The sequence below is a fragment of the Hylobates moloch genome, unplaced genomic scaffold (assembly GCF_009828535.3).
Source record: "Hylobates moloch isolate HMO894 unplaced genomic scaffold, HMol_V3 SCAFFOLD_6, whole genome shotgun sequence".
NCBI classification, from domain to species: domain Eukaryota; kingdom Metazoa; phylum Chordata; class Mammalia; order Primates; family Hylobatidae; genus Hylobates; species Hylobates moloch.
The window spans coordinates 128623985-128645240 of record NW_026652281.1 but is presented as its reverse complement, the minus strand read 5'-3'; the positions used below and the strand labels follow the sequence as shown (position 1 = coordinate 128645240).

Genomic DNA, 21256 nt, shown 5'->3' with positions numbered 1-21256 from the left:
ATGAAACCTATGCCGAGAATCTGTGTTTGCTGGCAGGAGTGCATCTGAGGTTATGTGATCCCTGATATGGGGGAGGGATCATATCATCCCCCCCCTTCACAAATGCTCTTTCTAACCCATGGGCATGGGGAGCGGGCCAGGGGGACTGTTGGACACACAGGTGATCTGAGTTTTATCCTGGCTTGGCCCATGCTAGCTGTGTGATCTCAGGAGTTAAATAACCTCTCTGAGTCTCAGTTATCTCATCTACAAAATGAGGATAATTATAAGGTTGCTGTAAGCTAGCTTAAAAGAGATAATGCCTGCCAAGTGCTCACCACAGGGCCTGGCACACAATAAATGTTCAATAAATGTCAGCTGTGAGCAGCTGCATGCGCCTCTGCAAGCACTCCATAGTTCCAAACCTCACCATCTTCAGGGCATCTGGTGATAGCTCAGCAGAGGGTTAGCTCAGAGAGGTAGGAAAGCAGGGACTAGTCTCCATTCCCAGATGGATGGCTGGAGTCTCCATGAAATGAGGGGGTTTGCTCGGGGCTCTCTCACTGGGCCCCCTGCTTGGCCCTCCGATATAATACCAAAGGAGTAGGGGCTGAGGTCCCTGGATTGTCATCTTCATCATAGCAGCTACCTCAGGGGGGCTCACATGCAAGGCACTGTGCCCCCTGCTTTGTGCCCTTCATCTTAGTTCTGATCCTCATAACACCCTGATGATTATGTTCCCTCATTTATGTCTGAAGAGACCAAGCCTCTGTCAGGTCCCATGATTTGCTCAAAATCATGCACAACCAGCAGTGGGCCGGGGCAGGACTCCAACACAGGCAGCCCCTCTCCAGAGCCTGAGTGTGTGGCCTGACTGTAGGCACTCCACCTCCTGCAGGTGCCTGAGTTAGAGGCAGAACCTGGTTGGGAGTGGCCACGTGAGACTGATGGGCTCACGGAAGGGAACAAGGAGAAGCTTCTGTTTCAGCAGTTAAGAGGAACAGTATTCCTTTTGCTGTTGGCCACAGGGCCTGCTGGATCGTAGGAAGGCCATTTATTGTGTCTTGGATACAGACAGGAAGGGGGCCCAGAGTTGTCACCCCAACATGTCAGTGGCAGAACACAAAAGATCGGGAGATGTATGTTTTTATAGAATGTGCAGGACATTTTCTACGTGGTGTTTTCACTGTCAATACCCTTCTGACCACTTCACACCCACCCTCTGCCCCATCTTCAACTCTGAAGGAGGTCACATCTGTTATTATTTTAATTCTGCTCAACTTGCTGCTTGAGCTTTGCTGCAAATCACTGCAAAGAGAGAAGGAATGTCACAAAGACCCACGTGTGTGTGTGTGCGCGCATGCATGTGTGTTAAGGGACCCTCCCACAAGGGTCCCTCCCCGAGTGAGGGTCCGCACACTTACAGAAAATAATTCCTACATTCTACACGTATTTTTTGAGCACCTACTGTAATGGTAATAACAACCACCCATTAGCGACCTTCTGCATGACTGGAGCTGTGCCAAATGCCATCCATGCATGTGTTCATTAAATCCTCCAGGAAGGTTAAGTGTTACTAGCCCCATTTCACAAATGGGGAAACTGAGGCTTAGATAAGCTCAGCTTTGCCCCTCAATGCAAGCGGAGGCAGTACTGAGGGCAGGTCTCACTCTGAAACCAGTTCTTTCTCCCTGCACTCTCCTCTTGACTAATGCAGAAGACCTTGGCCTTGTGGGTTCCTGAGGAGCCCCTAGGTTGACAGTGGAGCTGCTGGGGTTGGGGGAATAGCATGGCCAGTGCCAAAATGCCAGGATGGGGAGCCAGGGTTCTGGTTCCAATTCTGCCACCAACATGCTATGCAAATTAAAGTGACCCCTTCCCTTCTCTGGGAATAGTTTTCTCATCTTTATTAAACAGAGCTTGGGCTCATAGTAGTCTTCAAACTGCGACCTAGGGAGGCCGGGGATTTCACTGACAAAGGGACAATGCATAGGGGATGGGGCTCTGGGGCTCCTCTCACATCTGTCATAGCAGGTCTATTTCAGTCTACTTAACATAAGAAGAATGATCGTTATAAAATAACAACAGCTAGCATTTATTTAGCAACTACTAGGTGCCATGCATGTGCTGAATGTTTAACAGGCACCATCTAGTTCTACCTTCAGAACACTATCTGAGGTGGGTTCAGTTAGTATTTTTCTCCCTTTTTTTTTTAAAAATGTATTTGCTTATTTATATTTAAATTGACAAAATTTGTATATATTTATGGTGTGCAACATAATGTATTGATAATGTATGCATAGTGGAATGGCTAAATCAAGCCATTTAACACATCCATTAACTCATATGCCTTTTTAAAATTATTTATTTATTTATTTATTTATTTATTTATTTATTTATTTATTTATTTTTAGAGATAGGGTCTTGCTCTGTCACCCAGGCTGGAGTGTAGTGGTGTGATCATTGTTCACTGCAGCCTCAAACTCCTGGGCTCAAGCAATCCTCCCACCTCAGCCTCCTGAGTAGCTGGGATTACAGATGCAAACCACCACACCTGGCTAATTTTTAAATGTTTTGTAGAGATGGGATCTCGATATGTTGGCTAAGCTGGTCTCAAACTTCTGGCTTCAAGCAATCCCCCTGCCTTGGCCTCCCAAAGCTCTGGTATTACAGGTATGAGCCACCATGCCTGGCCCCTACATGCTTATTTTTTTGTGATGACAACATTTCAAATGTATTCTCTTAGCAATTTTCAAGTACAATATACAATGTATTTATTAATTATAGTTACCATGTTGTACAATAGATCTCTTGAACTTACTTCCCTTCCAACCAGAGAGCCCCAGAAGTGGGGCTGGATTTGTTGGTCCCTCAGAATTCCTACTTTCCCTCCCTCCTACCCCAAGCCCTGTGTTCCTGGTCTTCCCTCTGGCTTAGGAACTTTTCAACTCCAAATGGAAGTTTTGTATTCTTTGACCATCTCCCCAATCCCCACCCTCACCCCAGCCACTGGTAACCATCATTCTATTCACTGTTTCTATGAGTTTAACCTTTTTAGAGTTCACACAGAAGTGAGTATATGAGGGCCGGGCTCGGTGGCTCACGCTTGTAATCCCAGCACTTTGGGAGGCCGAGGCGGGCGGATCACGAGGTCAGGAGATCGAGACCACAGTGAAACCCCGTCTCTATTAAAAATACAAAAAATTAGCCGGGCGTGGTGGCGGGCGCCTGTAGTCCCAGCTACTCGGAGAGGCTGAGGCAGGAGAATGGCGTGAACCCGGGAGGCAGAGCTTACAGTGAGCCGAGACTGCGCCACTGCACTCCAGCCTGGGCAACAGAGCGAGACTCTGTCTCAAAAAAAAAAAAAAAAAAGAAGTGAGTATATGAGGTTTCTAAAAAAGTATTTGCAGTATTTGCCCTTATGTACTTGGCTTATTTCCCTTAACATAATGTCCTCCAGGTTCATACGTGCTGTCACAATTGACAAAATTTACCCACCTTTTAAGGCTGAATGACATTCTCTTGTGTATATAGTCCATATTTTCCTTATTCATTCATCTGCTGATGGACATTTAGGGTAATTCCATATCTTGGCTATTGTGAATAATGCAGTAAACACGGGCGTGCAGGTATCTCTTTGACATACTGATTTCATTTCCTTTGGATATATACCCAGTGGTGGGGTTGCTGGAGCATGTGGTAGTTCTATCTTTTATTTTCTGGGGAACGTCCATACTGTTTTCCGTAATGGCTGTACTAATTTGCATTTCCACCCACAGTGTCTGATGGTTCCCTTTTATCCACATCCTCTTCAACAGCTGTTATCTCTTGTCTTTTTGATAATAGTCATCCCAACATAATCTAATTGTGGCTTTAAGCATCTCTCTTTCAAAGGTGAAGAGAAACATAGGCTCAGAGATCAAGTTATTCAAGGTTACCCCAGTTGGGACTTGAGGTCTGTGTTTGAAAACTCATCCTTTTGCAAAGGATTCCGTTGGATCGAAGTGGCAAGAACCACAGGAGAGTAAGCACCCCACAAAATGAGGCCCATTCAGCAGGGACATTCTGGCCTTTGCATTTTGTTCTCTTCTGCATCTGAAAGAAGCTTTCTGGTCCTCCTGGAGAGTCTATCAGGGCACAACCTTCCCCACCTAGAACCTAAGGGAGGATCCCCCTTTCCCCTGTTTTGTGTTTAGAACTTCTAATGAATAAATACCAGGCAGTGTTCTGCTAAGCTGGAGTTGGCTTTGATCTTTTTTTTTTTTTTTCACCTTTCCCTTTTCATGGATTTTAATGGTTTTCATCTAACAAACTCCTCCTACCGGAGAGCCCCAGAAGAAGTGGGGCTAGAGTCGTTGACCCCTCAGGATTCCTCCCTTCCCTCCCTGCCACCCCAGGCCCTCCAGTTCTAAGGTCCTCTCTGGCTTAGGGATTTTTCAGCTGCAAATGCAAAGCTCATAGATCCATATAGACAGCCCTAAGAGGAAGAGACCCCAGACACGCCTCTTCCTCTCTCTGGGCCTCACTGAGTATCAGGATCTGCAAACTCGAAGACCCACAGCAGCGTTTCCTTGCTGACATCTCAGGGTCTTTGCGTTGCCTGTTCTGTCTGGAACTCTCTTCCTAAAGATAGCTCTCTGGCTCTCTTCCTCACTCTGTTCACTCCCTGCCCAAATGTCACCTTGTCATATAGGACTTCCTGACTCTCCTTTAAAAAATAGCATCTCCCCTCCGTGCTCTACCCCTTGCCCCACATGACGTTTCTTTATATCGCTTTTCATCACCAGACACAGTCAATATTTTCTTGTTTATTGTCTCTCTCTGCTACTAGAATACAATACCCACAAGAGCAGAAACCTCATCTCTCTTGTTCTCTGCTCTAGATGCCTGGCACAGGGCAGGCCCTCAGTCAGTATTAAATGAATGAATGAATGACTTTGGTAGAGGAAGCTCAATAATAAAACACTTTCTTCACATCCCCCACTTTGTTCCTTTTCTTCCCCAAAGCCCAGGCCACTGGAAGCCCTTTTCTTCCTTCAAATATTCATTTCTCCAGGGTCATACTATGACTTTTGAGAGCTCTAAACATCTTAGTCTTTGTGGGCCCCTTCTTCCATGAAACAATTATAAATGATAATTATGAAGTCATACATTAAAAATTATGTTCTATGACAGCATTGGTATAAAGATGCATATATAGTCATGTACCACATCATGACATTTTGGTCAGTGTGGGACTGCATATATGAGAGTGGTCTCATAAAATTTTAATACCATACTTTTACTGTACCTTTTCTATGTTTAGATACACAAATACTTACCATTGTGTTACAATCACCTACAGTATTCAGTAGAGTAGGATACTGTACAGGTTTGTATCCTAGGAGCAATAGGCTGTACCACATAGCCTAGGTGTGTAGTAAGCTTCACCATCTAGGTTTGTGTAAGTGCACTCCATGTTTGCACCATAACAAACTTGTGCAAACTTCTCAAAAACCATGAATGGTCACAGTCTTCAAATTATCTAAGCCTCAACTTCACAGTTACAGATTCAGAGTAATGAATGTCATAGTACAGATGATGATGGTACATCACTAACTGGTACTGAGTGTGTTCCATTTCTCTCCCTACTACTAAGGAGAGAAATTATTTCAGTGGCTAAGACTTGACTAGCAGGTACCTAGAATGTCACCATTCTTTCACTTACAGTTTTTATTCTGGTTCAAATAATGACATATTTCTCAGAATGTATTACCATCATTAAGTGAGACGTACCTGTGTTATTATATATCCAAACTCTTCAACCTAAAAGTTTTTCTTTCTTTTGTATTTAAAATAAACTAAAACATTTATTATTGATTCAATTTTCAAATTTTAAAGGAAATTCTCAATAATTTATTGACTATAGTAACTTTCTACAGTAGTCCTCATTCCTGAAAAGATGTTTAAAAACCCAAAAACCTATAGTATAACTTAATTGATTTAAACTAGGGGTGAGTGCAAAGCTGTTTTTAAATGTTCTCCTGGTAATTCTAATATGCATTAATAGTTGAGGCCACTGTTCCGGATAATATATCCCAGTTTGCTCCCTCAGATCATTCCCATCCTCCTCTAAGACATAATTTGGGGACATACTCATTCCAAAAGCCAACCATTTTAAAAATACCCCCTTGTTCCTACACCATACTGCTAAATATACATGAATTTTAGCTTTTTCCCTTCCGTATCTTTCTAGCCCACATATTAAGATCTCAATTTTTCTTAAGAGATTCTCCCTTTTCATTCTGCTTTAATAGTATGTGTAGTCCTGGGTCCTCGGTATGCCCGCTCTGCCTTATAGATGAGTGGACCCAGCATTCTTCTCTGAATCTCATGAATCCTGTGGTTCCTATGCCGTGCTCTTTGGAGCTGGGCTGTCCAATGTGGTAGACACAGGTCACATGTGTCTTTTAAAATTTAAGTTAATTAAAATAGGATAAAATGAAAAACTCAACTCCTCAATTGTACTAGCTGCATTTCAAGTGCTCAGTAGCCAGCCATGCATGGCTTGTGGCTCCCACCCTGGACAGCACAGAGACAGAACACTTCATCACTGCAGAAAGTTCTGCTGGGAAGTGCAGCTCTAGAGTGAGCTCCAGCTACTCCAGGCCTCTGGGATGTCTCTCCTCTTAGAATGTGGATTCTTATTCTGTGCTGGTGCTTGCATCCATCACCTACTAGATGAGTGAACCTGGGCACAGTCTTCAACTTATCCAAGCCTCAGTTTCACAGTTACAGATTCAGAGTAATGAATGTCATAGTACAGATGATGATGTTACATCACTAACTGGTACTGAGTGTGCTCCAGTGCTAGTATATTTGCCGTACTTTAACTCATTCAGCCTTCTCAACAACTCCATGAGGTAAGCACCATTATCTTCTCCCTTTGGCTGAAATCAGCAAGGTTAAATAACTACCCAGGGCCACACAGTTGACAAACTGAGAGCTGGGATTTGAAACCAGGTCTGTCTGATTCCAGAGCCCGCTTTCTTAACTTTTAATTCTGTCGAGTACTGCATACTCTACCCGAAGACCAAGTGAGATAACACATGCAAATGCTTACTTGAAAATGTATAGATTATCATACAGATGTAAGACAGAATAATTTTTGTCATCAATAATAAAAAAATACTAATAAATAACGGGACCTCATGTCCCAGCTCTCTTTCATCCACATCCTAGGTAAGGATTTCCTTTGTAGTCATTTCTAATTCCAGACTAGGACAGGCCTGACTTTTACAGTCAACCCCCCTAAGATGGCCTCTCTGCCAGCTGATACTTCAGACTGCCGTTTACTGCGCCATTATTGGTTCTAATGAGGTGTTACTCTGCATCTTTCCTCCCTGTGCTTTCACTGACTGTCAAATTATCGGTTTTCCCTGCAGTCCTGGGAAGTAGGTAGGAGGAGCTATTATTATCTCCATTTTACAGACAGGCAAATTGAGGCCCAGGAGAGATTCTGTGGCATTCTCAAGTCACAGGACCCATCAATGGCTCAAGCCACTGGCTCCTCTCCTGGCCACATCCAGTTATTTGTTTTGTTATATGAGAATCTGACAGTGGCTGCCTACAAACTAACAAATGACTCACATGTTCATCCAAGTTTCTTGGAAGTAAATTAAGTCTCTCTACCCTCAGTGAATTCCAGTTGTCTTAAACCAATAGAGCTGGTGTTCAAGCCCTATCCACACCAGAGTGGGAGACTTGAATGCGAAAATCCCTTTCTTGGTCTAATGTCAGATTACTCATCCCAGTGATGTAGCCCTGTCCTGGTTCTGCTTCTCAAAAACCATCAATGACTGACTCCCTACTACTAAGAAGAGAAATTATTTCAGTGGCTAAGACTTGACTAGCAGGTACCTAGAATGTCATCAGTGAGTTGGATAAACACATGAGTATTACAATTATCAGGTTTCTGAATGTCGGAATCAAGATCCTGAGAAGCTGGAGTAGAGAGCTGAAACACAGGGTGAACTCAATCACAGTCTCTTTAAAGCCCTACAGCACTAAGCTGCAGAAAATCAGCCTGCACAAGCAGAGATCAGGGATGATGGAATAATTTGTCTGAAAGTGTTTTTTGTTTTGTTTTGTTTTGTTTTGTGATGGAGTCCTGCTCTGTTGCCAGGCTGGAGTGCAGTGGCGCGATCTCGGCTCACTGCAACCTCCAACTCCCTGGTTCAAGCAATTCTCCTGCCTCAGCCTCCCAAGTAGCTAGGATTATAGGCACATGCCACTGCGCCTGGCTAACTTTTGTATTTTTAGTAGAGACGGAGTTTCACCATGTTGGCCAGGATGGTCTTCATCTCCCGACCTTGTGATCCACCCTGCTTGGCCTCCCAAAGTCCTGAGATCACAGGCATGAGCCACTGCACCTGGCCTGAAAGTTTTTATTATCCACAAACTCAACAGTTAATAGTATAAGCCAGGTGCTAAAAAGTAGTATTACTGGGTAATATTTGTTGAAAACTGTATCACGCATTGTGCTCAGCACTTATGTGCATTAACTAATTTTCATTCTTGAAATGATCTGAGGAAGTAGGTAAACTAAGGATCAGAGAAGGCAAGCCATTTGCCCAAGGTCACACGACCAGAGCCTGTGTGTTGTTAACCACCTTCTCCTGCCTTTCACATCTTTGAAATGGGGCTAGGAGTTACATGGAGGCAGAGTTGGTTCATACATATATCCTAAAAGGGTCCATTCATGGCCAGGTAGACACAGAAATAATGTACCCACACAATTATTCAAAAAATTGACTACTGAGTATGCATGTGTGCCCTCTTGTAAATGTGCACATTCACTCAGATGCAGGTCTCTTTCTGGGCCTGAGGAGCCAAGGAGCATGAGGCCCCACCCCAGACAAGCGCCTGCTCGCAGCTTCCCGGAACAGTCTGTGGCTAGGCCAGCAAGCTTAGACTCGACCAGAGACCAGTGGCTTCCTGCTGTGTTGGGGCACAGGCTGGACCTTCTCCAGAGGCTTCAGCGGACCCCACCCTCAACCCAGCCCAGGCTTTGATTCTGCCTTGGCATTAAAATCTAATAACGAATATGTCTTGAGTTTTGTCTACATACCAGGCACTGTGCTGAGTACATTAACGTGCATGATCTTATGTAGTCTCCATAAAACCCTATGAATATGAATGCAGTACTCTTAATAGCCCTCTCTCACAGATGAAAAAGCTGAGGTTCAGGGATATTGAGTAACTTTCTAAGGTTGAACAGGTAGCAAGTGGTAGAGCTGTGATTTCAAGTCAAACAGTCAGATTCGTAAATGACCACAGCTCTTTCCAGAAGCACAGTCAGGAGGAAAGAACCTGGCTCTAATTCTCACCCTGTGACTTTGGGCAAGTCTCCTTCTTTCTTTGGGACTTTATTTTCCAGCTTCCAAAAGGAAGGAATGATCATGAAAGGCTCTTTCAGCGTTCATTCTGTCACTGTGTTTCCTAAGTCTAGATTCTTCCATTTTTCAACTAGTATTGATTGAGCCTGGTTCTATACCAGGCACTGTTCTAGGCACTAGGGAATTCATCTGTGAATAAGATACACAGAGCTCCTCTGTTCGTGGAGTCCATGAAGACAGTCATTAAACAAATAAACAAGAAAATATTGGGTGGTGATATATGTCCTGAAGAAAATAGGGCAAAGTGATAAAGAGGGGAATTGACAGGAAGCCTACTCCAAACAGGGGCTCAGGAGGTGACATTTAAGCTGAAAACTGAATGACAAGAAGGAACTATTCATGTGAGAACTTAAGGGAGGCAGTAAGTGCAAAGGCCCCGAGGCAGGTCCGGGTTTTACATGGCTGCAGCTTGTGAACTGGAGAAGTAGATGGGCCCAGGTGGTGCAGAGCCTTCTAGGCCAGGGCAAGGAGTTTCTATTTTAATCTAAGTGCTATGGGAAGCCACTGGAAAACGTTAAGCAGGTAAGTCATATGAATTGATGTATGTTTACACAAGATGTTTTAAAATAGTGGTCCCTGGGTGTCGTGAACTAGAAAGGTAGTACAAGGAGCCCAACATGCCTCTGTGCCCTGCAAGCTTGTTCGCTCATCTAAACCTGGGGCCAGGAAACAGCTGTGCAGACACTGTTCCCGCCCTCAGCAAACTACTCCCCAGGTGTGCAGGTCCTACAGCCTGGGCAGGCCATGGGCACCAAGCCACCATCCAAGGGTGCATTCTCTCTGCATTTTATCCTCCTCCAGGGAGACCCCTCCCCTTCCCCTTCCCTACAGCTCATCTTAACGGCGCCTGCGCTGCAAGGTGCCGGTGCAGCCATGGAGCAGAGTATCTTGCTGGGGCCTGCCCAACACGGGTGCTGACCCGGTGAACAGGAAGCTCTCCACACAGCAGGGCAGGCAGGGCTGGGAGGCTGCGTGCACCCTGGGCTCATAGAGCTGTGGAGCCAGTGGACCTGGGACTGGGGTGAGGACTCATTTTCCCTTGGGGTTTCAACTTCAAAAGCAATGCCATCCTGCAGGGGTTGGGGGCCGAATGACTCAGGGGTCCCCTTCTGCTTATGGGGGCTGGGTCAGGGGTAGGGTGAGTGTGGCTTTTGCCTGGGGCTGGCCCCACTATGGGCTGCAGCCCTAAGCATGGAGGGACAGCAGGGGGCAGGCAGAGTGGGAAATGTACAGCAGCTCTTTCTGCCACTAGCTTTCAGACCTCGAATGAAGAATCTGCCTCCTTCCTGCCCTCTCTTTTCTGAGGTGCCTGAGCTTAGGGCACCACCAACAGAATCTCAAGTCGGGAGGCAGGTGGTAGGGAAGCTTGAAGGGTGGGACACATTGAAATTATTTTCTGTCACAGGCCTTCAGACCCCGATTTAGGCAGACTTTTCTATTCTTGCCTCTTATCTCGGGATGCTGTCAGCACGATCTTGGGGAACCCTGTGCCCAGTTCATACAGGACTCTGGCAAGACACGGCTCCAAGCCTCTCCTTCCCCCTTTGCCTTGGAAGTTTAACTCTTCCTTGGCTTTGAAGAGCAAGGCAACTGGAAAATCAGGTCTGGCCAGTTTCATCCAAGAATGCTCCAGCACATCTGGCTGGCAGCCACGAAACTCCTAGGAATCAAGGCTCCCAGGGGCAAGCCAGGCATCAGCCTGGTGCACCAGCCCTACACATGGCCCTTCCAAACCCTGCCCCGCTTCTCCTGCCCCTTGCCCCATCCTTGGCCCTGGTGAGTCTCACATTTTCACCCAGGCTGGAATTCAGGGATGGGCTCTGTGGGAAACAGCAAGGGTCTAAGAGAGGCAAAGCATTTATTTATTATTAGTTCAACAAGAACTAACTCCCAGGGACTAGTTCTTACCCGGCCACACACTGTGTGACTTGGAGCTTGACTGATCTCGACTTTGGGGCTCTATTTCCCCATCTATACTCATCTATGATGAAAAGCAGGGACAGAACCCCATCATCTCTAATGTCCATTTCAACTCAGACATTCCAGGAGCCTGGGAGTTTTCATGTTCCAGGTCACAAGATGAGTCAGTCATGCCCTGTCTATAAGGGACATGTGGTGAAACAGGTATAAATAGGACTGGGGCAGGGAGGCAACCCTGGTCTGTGCAAGGAGCTCCCACTAGCTATAAGGCCCTGGGCAGCTCCCTTCCTTTTATGAACCTTAGTTTCCTATTATCAATAATGGCTGATATTAAATTAGAACTGACAATAAACTAGGCACTCTAATAAGTCATTTACCTTTATTATTTCACTGAATTTTCACAACAATCCTATGAGATTGATGATTTTCTTATCCTTATTCCACAGAAGGTCAAATGAAGGCTCATCGAGGTTAAATAACTTGCTCTAAAAGTCACCTATCTAGCAAATGACAGAGGCAGGGCTGAGAGCCAGGCAGCCTGACGCCAGGCCTGGGATCTTGGTCACTTTGCTTTCCTGCAGCCTCTGCATGTGTGGAAACAGCTCAGTTTGGCTAGAGCTCAGCCCTAGTGGAAAGGCCTTGTAGGAAGGAGAGAGAGAATAGTAGTTTAGAACCAGATTGCTAAACTTGGTTCCTGGCTAAGAGTTGGTACTATCTCACCATCACCCAAGGAGTCACAGAAAGTTTTTGGGAAAAAAAAGTAAGAGTTGAGGACTGTGTTCTAGCTGCTGAGTGCCTTTGAGAGAGCATTTTGAACTAGTCAGCTATTCTTCAGCCACGGGGTTTCTCAACCATGGCACTATTGACATTGGGGCTGGATAATTCTGTTGCAGGGCTGATACAGTTTGGCTGTGTTCCCACCCAAATCTCATCTTGAATTGTAGCTCCCATAATCCCCCAGTATCATGGGAGGTATCCAGTGGGAGGTAATTGAATTATGGGGGTGTGTTTTTCCTGTGCTGTTCTCGTGATAGTGAATAAGTCTTATGAGATCTGATGGTTTTATAAAGCGGAGTTCCCCTGCCCACGCTCACTTGCCTGCTGCTAAGTAAGATATGCCTTTGCTTTTCCTTTGCCTTCTGCCATGATTGTGGGGCCTCCCCAGTCATGTGGAACGGTGAGTCCATTAAACCTCATTCCTTTATAAATTACCCAGGCTCAGGTATGTCTTTATTCTCAGTGTGAGAACTGACTCATACAAAGGCACTGTCCTATGCATTGTAGGTTGTTTAGCAGTATCCCCAGCCTCTACCTGCCAGATGCCATTAGCACCACCACCCCCAAGCTGGGACAGCCGAAAGTATCTTCAGACATTGCCAAGTGTCCCTTGAGGGTCAAAATCACCTCCAGTTAAGAACCACAGCAGTAGAAACCATTTTTTTTTCCTAACTTGCGCCCTGTCTTTTATTTCTGCCCAGGGTTTCGGGAGTTTTCCACCATGACTATTGCCCTGCTGGGTTTTGCCATGTTCTTGCTCCATTGTGCGACCTGTGAGAAGCCTCTGGAAGGGATTCTCTCCTCCTCTGCTTGGCACTTCACACACTCCCATTACAATGCCACCATCTATGAAAATTCTTCTCCCAAGACCTATGTGGAGAGCTTCGAGAAAATGGGCATCTACCTCGCGGAGCCACAGTGGGCAGTGAGGTACCGGATCATCTCTGGGGATGTGGCCAATGTATTTAAAACTGAGGAGTATGTGGTGGGCAACTTCTGCTTCCTAAGAATAAGGACAAAGAGCAGCAACACAGCTCTTCTGAACAGAGAGGTGCGAGACAGCTACACCCTCATCATCCAAGCCACAGAGAAGACCTTGGAGTTGGAAGCTTTGACCCGCGTGGTGGTCTACATCCTGGACCAGAATGACCTGAAGCCTCTCTTCTCTCCACCTTCGTACAGAGTCACCATCTCTGAGGACATGCCCCTGAAGAGCCCCATCTGCAAGGTGACTGCCACAGATGCTGATCTAGGCCAGAATGCTGAGTTCTATTATGCCTTTAACACAAGGTCAGAGATGTTTGCCATCCATCCCACCAGCGGCGTGGTCACTGTGGCTGGGAAGCTTAACGTCACCTGGCGAGGGAAGCATGAGCTCCAGGTGCTAGCTGTGGACCGCATGCGGAAAATCTCTGAGGGCAATGGGTTTGGCAGCCTGGCTGCACTTGTGGTTCATGTGGAGCCTGCCCTCAGGAAGCCCCCAGCCATTGCTTCAGTGGTGGTGACTCCACCAGACAGCAATGATGGTACCACTTATGCCACTGTACTGGTCGATGCAAATAGCTCAGGAGCTGAAGTGGAGTCAGTGGAAGTTGTTGGTGGTGACCCTGGAAAGCACTTCAAAGCCATCAAGTCTTATGCCCGGAGCAATGAGTTCAGTTTGGTGTCTGTCAAAGACATCAACTGGATGGAGTACCTTCATGGGTTCAACCTCAGCCTCCAGGCCAGGAGTGGGAGCAGCCCTTATTTTTATTCCCAGATCAGGGGGTTTCACCTACCACCTTCCAAATTGTCTTCCCTCAAGTTCGAGAAGGCTGTTTACAGAGTGCAGCTTAGTGAGTTTTCCCCTCCTGGCAGCCGCGTGGTGATGGTGAGAGTCACCCCAGCCTTCCCCAACCTGCAGTATGTTCTAAAGCCATCTTCAGAGAATGTAGGATTTAAACTTAATGCTCGAACTGGGTTGCTCACCACCACAAAGCTCATGGACTTCCACGACAGAGCCCACTATCAGCTACACATCAGAACCTCACCGGGCCAGGCCTCCACCACGGTGGTCATTGACATTGTGGACTGCAACAACCATGCCCCCCTCTTCAACAGGTCTTCCTATGATGGCACCTTGGATGAGAACATCCCTCCAGGCACCAGTGTTTTGGCTGTGACTGCCACTGACTGGGATCATGGGGAAAATGGATATGTCACCTATTCCATTGCTGGACCAAAAGCTTTGCCATTTTCTATTGACCCTTACCTGGGGATCATCTCCACCTCCAAACCCATGGACTATGAACTCATGAAAAGAATTTATACCTTCCGGGTAAGAGCATCAGACTGGGGATCCCCTTTTCGCCGGGAGAAGGAAGTGTCCATTTTTCTTCAGCTCAGGAACTTGAATGACAACCAGCCTATGTTTGAAGAAGTCAACTGCACAGGGTCTATCCACCAAGACTGGCCAGTAGGGAAATCGATAATGACTATGTCAGCCATAGATGTGGATGAGCTTCAGAACCTAAAATACGAGATCGTATCAGGCAATGAACTAGGGTATTTTGATCTAAATCATTTCTCCGGAGTGATATCCCTCAAACGCCCTTTTATCAATCTTACTGCTGGTCAACCCACCAGTTATTCCCTGAAAATTACAGCCTCAGATGGCAAAAACTATGCCTCACCCACGACTTTGAATATTACTGTGGTGAAGTACCCTCATTTTGAAGTTCCTGTAACATGTGATAAAACAGGGGTATTGACACAATTCACAAAGACTATCCTCCACTCTATTGGGCTTCAGAACCAGGAGTCCAGTGACGAAGAATTCACTTCTTTAAGCACATATCAGATTAATCATTACACCCCGCAGTTTGAGGACCACTTCCCCCAATCCATTGATGTCCTTGAGAGTGTCCCTATCAACACCCCCTTGGCCCGCCTAGCAGCCACCGACCCTGATGCTGGTTTTAATGGCAAACTGGTCTATGTGATTGCAGATGGCAATGAGGAGGGCTGCTTTGACATAGAGCTGGAGACAGGGCTGCTCACTGTAGCTGCTCCCTTGGACTATGAAGCCACCAATTTCTACATCCTCAACGTAACAGTATATGACCTGGGCACACCCCAGAAGTCCTCCTGGAAGCTGCTGACAGTGAATGTGAAAGACTGGAATGACAACGCACCCAGATTTCCTCCTGGTGGGTACCAGTTAACCATCTCAGAGGACACAGAAGTTGGAACCACAATTGCAGAGCTGACAACCAAAGATGCTGACTCAGAAGACAATGGCAGGGTTCGCTACACCCTGCTAAGCCCCACAGAGAAGTTCTCCCTCCACCCTCTCACTGGGGAACTGGTTGTTACAGGACACCTGGACCGCGAATCAGAGCCTCGGTACATACTCAAGGTGGAGGCCAGGGATCAGCCCAGCAAGGGCCACCAGCTCTTCTCTGTCACTGACCTGATAATCACATTGGAGGATGTCAACGACAACTCTCCCCAGTGCATCACAGAACGCAACAGGCTGAAGGTCCCAGAGGACCTGCCCCCTGGGACTGTCTTGACGTTTCTGGATGCCTCTGATCCCGACCTGGGCCCTGCAGGTGAAGTGCGCTTTGTTCTGATGGATGGCGCCCATGGGACCTTCCGGGTGGACCTGATGACAGGGGCGCTCATTCTGGAGAGAGAGCTGGACTTTGAGAGGCGAGCTGGGTACAATCTGAGCCTGTGGGCCAGTGATAGTGGGAGGCCCCTAGCCCGCAGGACTCTCTGCCATGTGGAAGTGATTGTCCTGGATGTGAATGAGAATCTCCACCCTCCCCACTTTGCCTCCTTCGTGCACCAGGGCCAGGTGCAGGAGAACAGCCCCTCGGGAACTCAGGTGATAGTAGTGGCTGCCCAGGACGATGACAGTGGCTTGGATGGGGAGCTCCAGTACTTCCTGCGTGCTGGCACTGGACTCGCAGCCTTCAGCATCAACCAAGACACAGGTACTGGGGGTGGGGTAGGATGGGGTGCCAGGGCCTGGGGTAGATGGGCTGAAGGAAAAAGAAGTCAGCCTGCAGGCTGAAATGAAAGGCAATAAATAGGGATTCTTTTTCCTGTGTATTTTATTTTTAATTTGTTTTTACTGGGAATATATGTCTATATATGTGCATATACACATACACATATATGCACATATATTACATATTCTGTTTATAAAAGTAATACATCTGATTATAAATTTTTTATATAAAATTTAAAAATGAATGCTCCCCCATGTTCCATCACCCCAGATATAATCTTTATTAATAATTTGGTCTATAATCTTCTAAAGTTTCTTTCTTTGTATCTTATATATCATATATTGTTCATTTTATTATTATGAAAATACAGTATAATAGACACTATTCTAAAATTTACTTTTTTCATGTCATATAACATCAAGACATTTTGTCAGTTCATTTGTTTTAATTTGCCACATATTATTCTACCATATAGGTGTAATATTCTTATTTATATACTTTTACTTACATGCCTGAGTCTCTACAGAAAAAAATTCTTTTCTTTTTTTGAGATGGAGTCTTGCTCTGTCACCCAGGCTGGAGTGAAGTGGTTCGATCTCGGCTCATTGCAACCTCCGTCCCCCGAGTTCAAGCGATTCTCCTGCCTTAGGCTCCCGAAAGTAGCTGGAATTACAGGCACCCACCACCATGCCCGGCTAACTTTTGTATTTTTAGTAGAGACGATTTTCGCCATGTTGGCCAGCCAGGCTGGTCTCAACCTCCTGACCTCAGGTGATCCACCCGTCTTGGCCTCCCAAAGTGCTAGGACTACAGGCATGAGCCACCATGCCCAGCCGAAAAATTCTTAAAAATGAAGTTTCTAGGTCATAGGATAATGTGCATTTTCTGTGTTAATAAGTATTTCCAAATTGCTCTCCAAAAAGGTGACATAACCACATTCCTTTTTGTAAGTTTCAAGGAAAGTAAGTGTAAGTCAGCACTGTTTGAGTGCCCACTACTGGTAAGGCCCTAAGATAGGTACCTGGGAGAGATCCAAGGTGAATAAAGGCAGATCACTGCCTTCAAGGAGTTTGCAATTTGGCAGAGGATTTATTTCCACCAAAACTAAGTTGTAATAACTTGTTCTCAATGTTGGCTTTCAGCAACTTTTGTCTCTTAATGCCAGCCACTGAAAGAAAACAGCTTGATCTAATTAAGCTGTTTAATTAGAAAGAGCATTAGATTGAGAGTCAATCCCAGACCCAGTTCTTCCACATACTTGCTACATGATCTTGGTCAAGTCATGCTCCCTCTCTGAGCCTCAGTTTCCCCAGCGGTTGTCTCTGTCATGCAATGGCTGTGAGCATGGGCCACGCCCTCTCACACAGGCCCTGCCAGTACAGCATGATCCAAGAGAGCTTGAGGTGTAAGCTTCTTTTACTCGTTCTTGGACCCTCAACTTCTAGAACAGTGCTAGCCCATCGTAAGCAATTTGTGGAGGGAATGAACTAAAAAATGAAGCTCAGCCCCTTAAAATCATGAAAATGATGGAGAAGGGAATGGCAATTTATTCATCAAATTCCTAACCCTGAAATTGATTATCTACCAGGACATAAAGTGTGAAGGAAACAGTTTAAGGACAAATATAAGAAAACCTCACTTACAGAATGTGAAATAGATCAATGGAACTTGGGTTTAAGTAGTCAAGAGAAAGTAGATAAACTACCACTGTCTTCTGAAAACCCTAAATATGCTCACCTGCTAAAGGCATGGGTCCATTTTAGCAGAGGAAGGCTCTGAGAGGTTCTAGAATAAGGACATTAATTCCCCTGTGTTCAACTCAGCACCTCCTACATTATATTGGTAGAAGCAGTTCCTTCTTTTCATAGAAAATCTACTTATTAATATCCTTTCCACAGTGCAGTTTGGGGAATGGTGGGTAAGGGTGATTTCTAAAGCCACTTTGAGCTCTAAAGCATTTTGGGTTTGCTGACTTACTGTCCCCAGGAATGATTCAGACTCTGGCACCCCTGGACCGAGAATTTGCATCTTACTACTGGTTGACGGTATTAGCAGTGGACAGAGGTTCTGTGCCCCTCTCTTCTGTAACTGAAGTCTACATTGAGGTTACGGATGCCAATGACAACCCACCCCAGATGTCCCAAGCTGTGTTCTACCCCTCCATCCAGGAGGATGCTCCCGTGGGCACCTCTGTGCTTCAACTGGATGCCTGGGACCCAGACTCCAGCTCCAAAGGGAAGCTGACCTTCAACATCACCAGTGGGAACCACATGGGATTCTTTATGATTCACCCTGTTACAGGTAAGGATCCAAAAAGCTGGGTGAACAGGGATCTCTACAATGGTGGTTCTCAAATTGTGGGCCCAAATCAGCACCATCAGCATTACTGTGAACTTGGAAATTCAAATTCTCCAGCCCCACCCTAAGCCCACTGAATCAAAATTTCGAGGGTGAGGCCCAGCAATCCGTGTTTTCACAAGATATGCAGGGGATTCTGATGTGTTTCAAATGTGTACTAACATTTGACAATGCTGTTCTACAAAGTCCATCTCTGTGTGAAAATGAAAAGGATCTGTCTTCACGTTTCTTTCCTTGGGGCCCAAGGAAACCAAGCAGGTTGCCGATTGGTCAACCTGAGACTAGTTCAGACCTCCAAGTGGTCCCAATCTGACTCTCTCCTGAGTCATGAGCCACAGGTTGAATCCCTTAACCCTAGTTCCAGACTGATCTCAACCCCGCCCAGAGTGTTGGCAATGTGAATCCACTTATGTTGTCAACCATCTCAGGAGCACCTGCCCAAAGCCTTCTGGGACAAGGATGGTGGATGGCTGGGAGAAATCCAGACGTTGGAAGCTGGCAACAGTGAGTCAGAAATTGCCCATAGAGGTGTTTTGTTTGATTTGCTTAAGCTTTAAACAATTATTTTTAAGTTGCAGCCAACACATAAAATTAGAAAATTCCACAAAACGTGCCAGATTTCTGGTTGTTCTTTAAAAATGGAAGGGTCGGGGCACCCTGTCTTCACAGTCCCTCTGGGCTACAGTGGCCCAGAGCCAACAGCCGCTCCCTTTGTAGACCTGGCACAGATGCTCTGGTCCCTGCAGGTCCTGCCATCCCCTGTTGTGTTATTCCCAGCCTGCGTCCCTCATTGACACCACCTGCCTGGCTTTCCTTGGTGCTGCAGTGTGAGAGCTGGGTCTGGTTGCTGCAGACACTTCTTAAAGCCTCATCTTCCTCTTGGGGGATGAACAACAATCCGATTGTAAAGAAGGCTGACATATTCCCCACTGAACCCAACATCCTGTTTTCCGTCTCCAACAATTTACTCTTGTCAGAGAAGGATGGAACCTGGTGAGATTGGAGGAAAGGAAGAATGCAGTCCCTTTATTCTTAAGACAAAAGGTAACCAGGAGGAGGATGACGCTGGGAGTCCTGGAGCAGACAGAGGGGTGGGTGAGATATAAGTGCCTATTTGCCTGGTAACATTTATTGCCAACCTTTCCTGTTAACCTTTGACCTCAGGGTGTGGAGTAGTTCTAGAAGGAGGATGCTTTTCTCCTGGAAAACAGGCTGAAGCTGGCTCTCTACCTGGGCCTGCCCTGTCCCTCCCTCTTCAGGACTGGGAAGAGATCTCTCACCTAAGGCATTAACTTCTCAGCTTCTTCCAAATCATTGTTCTGTTTACTATCAACAGTTCCCTGACAGCAGGTCTGGCAAAATGCCCTAGAGGGCAGAGATGTTCTTAGCCTTCCTGCAGTTGAAAGGAAGAAATCTTTATAAGCATGAACATTTTCAAAAGTAGAACAAATCACCAATGCGCCCCCAGCCCACCTTTCTCACCACCACCATTACTCTGTCCCACTTCCCTACTTGGATGCCTTGTATGGCTTCCCTGTGCCCTTAAGATAAAGTCAGTAAGCCAGACACAGTGGCTCACACCTGTGATCCCAGCACTTGGGGAGGCCGAGGCAGGAGGATCGCTTGAGCCCAGGAGTTCAAGAGCTGCCTGGGCAACATGGCGAAATCCCATCTGTACAAAACATACAAAAATTAGCCTGGTGTGATGGTGTGCACCTGAAGTCCCAGCTACTCAGGAGGCTGAGGTAGCAAGATGGCTTGAGCCTGGGAGGTTGAGGCTGCAGAGCCTGGGAGGTTGAGGCTGCAGTGAGCCATGATCACATCACTGGTCTCCAGACTGGGTGACAGAACAAGAGCCTGTCTCAGAAAAAAAAAAAAAAAGAGAAAGATTCTGCTGTGTCCTACAAAGTCATGCCTGGTCTGTCCTTTCTGACCTCTCTGGCCTCATCTTGCCCCTCTCCTGCTGCCCCTCCCCATGTTCCAGTCACATGGCCTGCCTCAGTCCGGGCCCCTCCACGCAGGACTTCGCATGTGCCATTCTCTCTAACAGGCGACTCTTCAATCCTTTTGTCTGGTTAATTCCCGCTCTTCTTTCAGATTCCAACCTAGCTGTTCTTTCCTTAGAGAAGTTTTTCCTGATACCCTAACACACTTTCCAGCACCACTTACTCCTTTTTGCGACGTTTATCCTACAGGACGTTATATTCACTTGTGTGATTATCCCATTAATCATCTGTGTCCCTCACTAGACTTCAAAGTTCCCTGAGAAAAGGGACCCAAACTGTTGGTGCCACCATAATTCTTCAGTACCTGTCACACAGTAGGAGCTCACCAAATAATTGCTAAATGGATGAGTCTCTGCCAGCATCCACAATGTTTTGTTAAGCCCAAGATTCATTCACATACTCAGCAAATGTTTAAAGGTGTCTGACCTTACTAGGCTTCTAAACAATGTGCCGTGGAGTTATATGAAGATAAATAAAACACAGTTTCAGGTCTTGAGAAATTCAGTCCATTAGGAGCATGAAGATTTGGATATAAACACGATAGAACCAGTTTGAAAGGGCATAACATTGTAAAATATGTGTAGATACAGTGCCCTGGCCACTCAGAAGAAGGAGGAAGCTGCTCTGGGTGGTGGATCTGCAAGGGCTTCACGGAACAGGGGTGGTTATGCTGAGCTGGAGGGTGGGAGGATTTTGAGAGGCAGCAGTCTGGGAGAGCAAATGGGCGAGGATGATGACACAGGTGCTATCTGAGAGGGAGGAAGACCCTGATCTTGTTGAA

At 46.2% G+C, this 21256-nt stretch overlaps 1 protein-coding gene across 4 annotated transcripts in view; it reads left to right on the top strand.

Annotated features, from left to right (window-relative positions):
- FAT2 (FAT atypical cadherin 2) overlaps positions 1–21256 on the top strand; it is an 85975-nt gene that overhangs the window by 9634 nt on the left and 55085 nt on the right. For all 4 annotated transcript variants that reach the window (XM_058440050.1, XM_032158398.2, XM_058440051.1 and 1 more), the window contains exons 2-3: positions 12815–16093; positions 18098–18412. In XM_058440050.1, the coding sequence (XP_058296033.1) occupies positions 12835–16093; positions 18098–18412 (3574 nt within the window). In that variant the 5' untranslated portion in view covers positions 12815–12834. The remainder of the gene's footprint in view (positions 1–12814; positions 16094–18097; positions 18413–21256) is intronic.